We start from the raw sequence: 8,086 nt of genomic DNA on the forward strand, positions 1-8,086 counted from the left end.
TATAGGTGACTCCCTGCCAATAAACCCCAATGAAACTTAAACTGGTTTATTTTTCATTTTAAGATTTTATTTTTATCTATTCATGAGAGTCCCAGAGAGAGAGAGAGAGAGAGAGAGAGAGAGAGAGAGAGAGGCAGAGACACAGGCAGAGGGAGAAGCAGGCTCCATGCAGGGAGCCCAACGTGGGACTCGATCCTAGATCTCCAGGATCACATCCCAGGCTGAAGGTGGCTCTAAACTGCAGGGCCACCCGGGCTGCCCTTAAACTGGTTTAGAAAGGAGAGGAGAAATTTATTAGCACACTCACCTGGGAAAGTGGGGTAGGAAAGCTTTGGGCATGGTGAGTCTAGGAGCTTGAACATCAGTCTAAATTCAGTTTAACTCCTGGCTCTGCCTTAGATTATCTCTGTTCACAGGCAGGCTCTGTCCTCTTGGTAGCCATCAGTGGTTTCAGGGTCAAATCCTGTTCCTGGGGATCCCTGGGTGGCTCAGCGGTTTGGCGCCTGCCTTTGGTCCAGGGCGCGATCCTGGAGTCCCGGGATCGAGTCCTAAGTTGAGCTCCCGGCATGGAGCCTGCTTCTCCCTCCTCCTGTGTCTCTGCCTCTCTCTCTCTCTCTCTCTATGTCTATCATGAATAAATAAATGAATCTTAAAAAAACAAAACAAAACAAAAACCAAATCCTGTTCCTTTGGACACCTCAGTGGGAGAATACAGAATATTGCTTCCCTAATGGCTTTTGGAGCTGCCTTGGGAAGCACACCCATATCTGCACTAGTCACAGTGTCCAAAGGGTAGAATTTGTGGGTGCACCCACCCCTGACCTCCTAAACCACGTGGTTTCACAAGAAGAATCAGGGCACATGGACGGCCTGGCGCTCCGCTCAGCTTCTCTGACCAACCACGGGGATCAGGGAAGAGGCCTGTGCAGGAGGAGCCAGGGAGTCAGGCCATAAGGTGAGGGGCAGGAGCAGCACCGAGTGTGCGTGTAGACACATGGACAGGAAGGAGTCAAGTTTGGGGGGCTCCCAGGGCCAGGGCCAACAGGCAGTAAGCTCAGGAAGGTAGAGCACGGGGAGCGGAAGGGACAGGGTCAGCAGGCTCAGCCTCTGCTGGTGGCCGTGGTGATGATAAGCACAGAAGTCCCCATGTGCTATGCATCTGCCAGGTGCCACCCTGGGTGCTTCCTGTGCGCCATCTGCAGCAAGGTGGCCACCTCCCAGGAGACAGGCCCTTGCATGGTCACGTCAAGTGAGCCTCTGCCTGAGGACACTCTGGGGCCTTGGGACTCGGGCTCAGGGCTGAAGAGCTGCTTTCCTGCCCACAGGGGCTGAGCCGAACCCCAGCTGGGAGCACATCCTCTTCACAGCCTGCCACAACCGGCACCTGCAGCTGCCGCGCCCCGGCCGCAGGCTGCACTCGTGGGCGGACAACTGGAAGGCCATTCTGGACAGCAAGCGGCCCCGCTGAGCTGGACTGCACTCTGGGCTTCCCCGCGGGGCCCCTGACCTCAGGGTGCCCGGCTTGGGGCCTGGGGGGTGGGGGGCTCCCTCTCAGATGGCCCAGACCCCCTGCATGTCTCCCTGCTCTCCCAGCCCTGCCAGGCCTTAAACTGGTCTCGGGGCAGGGCTGGCCCGGGGCCCTCGACGAGACACACGGGTGGCCGGGCGGTGCGGGGTTAGGGCTCCAGACCCAAGACACTGAGGGGCGGGCAGTCCAACTCCATCCCTCAGGGAAGTCCCGCTGTCACCACCGGTCTGTGACCCCTTGGCCAGGTGCTCCAGGGTGAGGGCTGCGAGCAGGAGCAGGTGGGAGGAGTCCTCACATTCTGGGCTGTGCAGCCCCTTCCCCCCTGCACCCTGAGCGAACACTCCCCGAGCTCCACGGCCCCCCAGGCTCCGTGCAGGGTGCACAGCACGCCACCATGCCTTGGGCCGGCTCGGAGGTGTCTCGTTCTCCTGTCCCTCGGGCCCTGCTCAGGGCCCCACACTCGGCAGCCTTGAACATTCGGTGAAGGCCTGCAAAATAAATGCGGTTCACGTGTCGCCCGAGGATGTGGCCCCTCTAGCCCCTGTCCGAGATCCTCTGGCGTCTGGCCTCTGGGCACCCAGCTAGCAGCACATCTTGTAAGTACTTGGGTGGCCCCTGCACTGATGAGGGGGGCTGAGGCGGGTGCAGCCTCATTGCCCACTTCACCAAGGGTGCGGCATGTCAAAGGAGGACTAGGCTGAGAGAGGAGCTGGTGGCCAGGTGGCCCCCTGCGTAGGCCCCCACCACATTGACCGATCCCCCTCACTGCATCCTTCCCATGCATGCCCCCCAGGCCTCCGGCCCCTCCTGCCCTACACAGTTCAGAGCAGGGGCCCCCATTTTCTGCTCCTCTCCCACACCGGGTTCCTAATGAGATCCCGGGAGCTGTGTAAAGGGGGCAGGGTGATGTTATTCTCTTGTATTATTTTTGGCTTCTGTTATCTTCGGCCCAGTGGGAAGTGGCAACGTGAACCCATCATTGCCTCCCTAGGTTTTCTTCAAGGCCCTCCCCCTCTCACTTGCTGTGCCCCCATCACTGCCCTGCAGGGAACCTCTAATAGTCCATTTCTGGGGGTCTCCTGGCTGCCCTCTGTGACTGGCATGCTTGGGCTGCCCCAGAGGGTAGGGCCAAATGGGAGAAAAGGTGAGGGGAAAGTGCCTGAAGCTCAAGCTGGCTATCCAGATGAGCAAGGAAGGACTGTTTGCTCGGTCAAAGGCAGTTTTCCATGGCACTGCCTGCGTCAGTTTCTGGATCCCTCCAGGTGGGGCCAGGGCTCTGCGGGTTCATCCTATGAGGAGTGGATTTGGGGTTGCATCCCTGACCAGGGCAGTGTGGGGGCAAGGGGGCGATCCTGGCCATCCTAGCCTCTGGCTCTGGAGGGAAGTCAGAGCCTGGAGGGCGGGTTCCCCACCTGCTCCCCAAAGACCCTCAGTTCCTCTATTGCTGCCCAGTCGAGGACACGGCCACTGTCTAAGGGCCAGAAGACCATGTCACCTGCATGGTGTGCTTTTCTTCCTAGGCCTATGTCTTGTGGCCTCCATACCTTGTGGTTGCCAGCCTGGGCCTTCACACCCTCTCTGAAGAGCCTCCCCTGCCTAGTGGTCATGCATAGATCCCCTAGGATCCCATAGCTTGGGACTGGCATGGCATCGCAGCCTTTGACTTGCTGAGAACCACTCTCCCTGGACTTGACCTTCTGGCTAGGAGCCTCCTCCTGCTGGAGCACCTGCTGGTCTGCTCGTGCTGTTGGTGCTAGCTCAAGGCCATGGCAGTGAACCAGACCCAGCCCGGTGCCCTCAAAACAAAAAGCTGCTTCACTCATATCTATCTTGGGGCTTCTTTCTGCTGAGGATGGAAAGTTAATCCCATCAGGTTTTTCTCAGCCACATCTGGTTCCTCCCCAGAGGGTGTCCCAAGCATGGGGTAGGAGGGGAGTGGGGATGTGGGGTGTGTAGATGCAAGGGCGCTCTTCTTCGTGTAATGATGGCAGCGGTGAAGGGATTGCCCCCCTCATCCTCATGCTGGTGTCACTGGACCCATGGGTGCTGGCAGCGGTGAAGGGATTTCCCCCCTCATCCTCATGCTGGTGTCACTGGACCCATGGGTGCTGGCACCGCTGGGATAGCCTGTTCCCTCAACATTAGCTTTAGGGCCCCACGGATGGTGGACAGGCCACTTCAGCCACAGGAGATAGTTGCTCTGGACGGTGCCCTGCTGGGGGCAGTGAGACTCCTTTGCTCACCTCCTGCAGCCTTTTCCTCCCATGCTCCTGGCCCCTGGTGACCTGCATGGAGCTCTAGCGCCATGGGCATGAGGAGGGGCATGGGAGGGGAGGCCAGGGCACAGAGCACCCTCTTGGGGACTCCCTCCCTCTTGCATCTGCCAGCCCTTGCTGTCTGCTCCCCGCCCGCGGTGGGTCCTGATCATACACCTGCTCCTCACAGAGCTATGGCAAGGGTGCTGTGCTCCCAGTCTTCCAAAACCTTTCCTTTTATTTATTTTATTTTTTTTTAATTTTTTTTTATATTTATTTATGATAGAGAGAGAGAGAGAGAGAGAGAGAGAGAGAGGCAGGGACACAGGCAGAGGGAGAAGCAGGCCCCATGCACCGGGAGCCCGATGTGGGATTCGATCCCGGGTCTCCAGGATCGCACCCCGGGCCAAAGGCAGGCACCAAACCGCTGCGCCACCCAGGGATCCCTAAAACCTTTCCTTTTAAACTGAAGGCCACCGGGAGTTTTAAAGGCCAGTTTAAAAACTCCAAAGCTACAAATTGCTGAATTCATTCTTTATTCATCGAAGATCACTCACCCTGAGGTATAGCACTCACCGCTTCAGCTGCCTAACACGTTTAAAGGAGAAAAAAATAATTGTGGGGGACAGATTGCTTTAGTCAGTGCTTTGGAATGTGGCCCCACCAGACAAGCAATCCAGAGCTCACTGTAATTACAACCAGCTCTCCAGGATAGGTCTGAGGGCTGCACAAGGGTAAGTGGGGTGGGGCCCTGGCCAGCCTGATGTCCTGGAGAGGTCCCTTCCAGCAGGGAGCATTGACTGAGGTCTGGGTAGAAGAAGGTAGAGCCCTTTCAGCTGAGGGGAGGCAGTGCAAAGGCCCTGGGGCTGGAAGTTGTTGCCAAGAAGCAGCCAGTATAGGAGAGAAGAAGCCCCAGAACTGGAAGCTGAAGAGATGGGGGCGGGGAGAGCTGGAAGGTGGAGCCTGGGCAGGTAACCAGCAAGGAGAGGCTGCCTGCCTGCTGACACTCACTCTGCCGTGGGTGCTGTCAATGCCCTCACTGTGCCAGGAGGGAGGGGCACCTCAGCAGCCGATGACAGGACAGCATGGCCTTATGATTTTGTGATGGTGGTGGTCGAACGGAACACACACAATTGAAATGAAGGTGATTTTCTTCAAAGCCTGAGAAGCATGTTTTGCTTTAGACCCATTGAGTTGAACTACAGGGCAGGAAGTCCCCCTCCCGGTAGGAGAGCCTGCTTGTCCTGCCCTGAGATGAGGTGGCTCTTGGCAGGAGTGGAGATTTACCCCTTTGAAGATACTGGGAATGTTCTGGGTCCTAGGACCAGAACCCCTGGAAGGAGCCATGGGCTCCAGATTAGCTGCGGGTTTCAAGCAAAGAGACTCAGTGTAGTTTCTTTACTCTTTTGAGTCATGGTGTCCCCACTGGGACCCATTCCAATACCACAGCCTTAGCAATGATAGTTTCCTTAGTGCTTACCACATTCCAGGGGCTGATGGGCACGTTCTGTGGCCTCCTAACCACCCTCTTGCGATCATTCCCACCTGGCTGATGGGGCTGTGGTCTCAGCAGTGTCCGGGGTCCCAACCAAGGCCTTGCCAGGTCAGTGGTGCCACCAGGATTATATAGTCCAGGCCACCGTGCTCTGGGGCTTGTGACCAGAGCTCCAATCCAGAGCTTCCTAAGGGCTCAGGGGTCCGTGGCTAAAGCTGAGTCAGTGCTCAAGGGATGGGCTTCCACGCGAATGTTAGTGTCCAGGTACTCAGTCTGCGGCACAACTGAGGGCAGGTCAGAAAGGTTCATGCCAGAACTGTGCATTGCCTAGAAGTCAGAAGAGTTGGCTGAGCCCAAGGAGAGAGAAGGGGGTAGAAGAGGAGGAGAGGGCGACTGGGGAAGGATGAGGAAGCTCATGGACTCCCCTGTGACCAGGAAGAAGGGGGAACGTAGCAGAGAGCATGCACGACACTTGGTACACGAGCTGTTGCTCCCGACTCCCGGCAGACCTGTCATTGAGGCAAAGCCAGGGGTCCTACTGCCCCAGGGAAAGGCAGGCAGGTGTCTAGAATAGGAAGCCCATGGAGGTGATCAAGAAGGAGGCAATGGCCTGCGTAAGTCCCTGCTAGAGAGAAAGTGGCCTGCTGGCGCTGGGATGAGTGACCACAGCTAGAGCGAGGGGAGTGGGGTTCCTGGGAGGGGACCTCTCAAGTGTGTCAGGGGTGAGAGGGATGTGCTGGAAATTCCAGCAGCAAACCCAACTGGTTGAGGAGGCCAGTTTCACAAGCAAGGAGCCTCCAAGCAGGTGAGGTCGAGGTGGTCCCCAAGATCCCGACTCTCCCTCTGTGGTCCCCAAGATCCTGACTCTCCCTCTGACAAATAAATGAATGAATTCAGCATCCCTGCATGCCACCTGTGCAGGGGGATGCAGAAGATGGAGGAGGACCCTGGCTAGGAACTCAGGTGGCCACTGAGGAGGAGCAAAGTGGCCCTTGGGCCGAGGGCTGCAGGGGACCACCCAGTCTGGCTGGGCCGAGAACAGAGCCACATTACCCCAAAGCAGGGGCTCGGTAGTACAAGCATGGCCTCAAGTCATGACCTGTGCCTCAAGCAGGAGGCAGCTCCTGGACTCAGATGTCGTCTTGGCAGGGATGGGAACAAGGGAGACCCTCTGAAGAGCAAGAGGCGCTATCAGCCCCGCTAGGGAGGGAAGGCTTAGAGTTAAATGCTTCTTGAAAAAGCCTGAGTTGGAGACCAAAGACCATTTTAGGTGGAAAGAGGCTGAGTTGGTTTGTTGACAATTAAAAAAATATACGTTAACAAACACATATCTGCATATCTGTAGAGTTTTAGCCTAGTATTTGGTTTTCCACAACCTGCCCAGGAAGTGGGGCTTAGAAAGGTTGACCAGCCCTGGGCCACCCAGTGGGCAGAGATGGGCTCTGAGCTCTGCCCCAGAGCCTGCAGGGAAGAGCCGGAGGGAGGCTGGCCATGCATGGGAGGGCCTGGGAACGGGGAGTCTGGAGAGTGGCTTTGCCGCCAGCTTGCCATGGGACCTCTGCGAAGCCGGTTCTCTCAGCCTGTTTGCAGAGTGGTCAGCTTCCGTGATTGCAGGAGATAGGGCTGCGGGAAATAGGGACATTTATTCCACGGTGTTGCTGCTCCCTGGAGGAGGAAGCTGACTTGCTCTGTGAAACAAGGTGGTGAAATCGGTGGTGGGGAACCCCCACTGGGATCCCACGGGTGGGCTCTGGAAGATCTGATGGGAACCAGGGGCACTTGTCCCGGCTTGGCCACCAGGTGGCAGCACAGCCCACTCTTGAAATTGTGTGTGTGTGGGAGGTGGGGTGCGGATGGAGTCGGGGATGCAAGTGATGAGTGAGGATACAGGTAGCCAATTGCAGGGAAAGAAGAAAGGGCCAAATACCCTAAGCTCCCTTCTGGCCCTCCTGGACCGGCTTTTCTTGCCCCTTCTTCCCAGGCTGTTGTGGACAAGGTGGGGCCCTGGGTGTCTGACAGGCCAAGGACCTGTGTGTGTCCAGCTTGCCCAGTGGTTAGGAAACCCTGTTTCTAGCCACAAACCTCAAACACCAGCCACCCTCAAGAACTTCAGAGGATCCGAAGGGAAAAGACCTCCTCCTTCCGAGTCAGGAATTTGTGCAGGTCCCAGGGCAGCCTCAGCCTGTACTCAGCATGTCCCGGGCTCCCTGAGGGTAAGGTGGAGGGACTCCAGCCCTCAAGGAAGACCCTTCCTGACCTGCCCCTGCCCACATCCCTCAGATACCCTGGACTTTTTTGTGGCTCCTTGAATGCATCTTACCTGTGTCTTCACACGTTTCCTGCTCTTTTCCAGAGAGCTTTCCTGCCAACCCTGACTGCCAATCTCCTGGTGGGGAGGCAGGCTGCGGTCTTTCCAGGCCTTGCAGCATCTGTGGGAATGAAGGACTGGTTCGAGGTGGCTGCAGTTGCAGTGTGTATGTGTGTGTGTGTGTGTGTGTGTGTGTGTGTGTGTGTGTGAGAGAGAGAGAGAGAAAGTGTGAGCAGGGGGCAGAGGGAGAGGGAGAGAGAATCTTAAGCAGGCTCATGCTCAGTGCAGAGCCCAAAGCAGGGCATGATCCCACAGCCCAGAGACCATGACCTGAGTTGAAGTCAAGAGCCGGATGCTTAACTGAGCCCCTTAGGTGCCCTAAATTTGCAGGTTTTCATCCAGAGTTGCCCATGCCTGGTGGCCAGGCCTCAGAGGTGAAGATGCCAGCCCAAGTTCCAGAATTACAACTCTCTAAAGAGTCTGGGGCCTGTGACACAATG

General features: G+C 57.1%; 1 protein-coding gene across 2 annotated transcripts in view; it reads left to right on the forward strand.

Annotated features, from left to right (window-relative positions):
* Nucleotides 1–2,357, forward strand: part of NT5M (5',3'-nucleotidase, mitochondrial) — a 36,536-nt gene extending 34,179 nt beyond the window's left edge. For both annotated transcript variants that reach the window (XM_055306174.1, XM_055306175.1), the window contains exon 5: nucleotides 1,326–2,357. In XM_055306174.1, the coding sequence (XP_055162149.1) occupies nucleotides 1,326–1,468 (143 nt within the window). In that variant the 3' untranslated portion in view covers nucleotides 1,469–2,357. The remainder of the gene's footprint in view (nucleotides 1–1,325) is intronic.
* Nucleotides 2,358–8,086: the final 5,729 nt, after the last annotated feature.

The sequence above is a fragment of the Nyctereutes procyonoides genome, unplaced genomic scaffold, assembly GCF_905146905.1.
Source record: "Nyctereutes procyonoides isolate TBG_1078 unplaced genomic scaffold, NYPRO_anot_genome, whole genome shotgun sequence".
In the NCBI taxonomy this organism is placed as follows: Eukaryota; Metazoa; Chordata; class Mammalia; order Carnivora; family Canidae; genus Nyctereutes; species Nyctereutes procyonoides.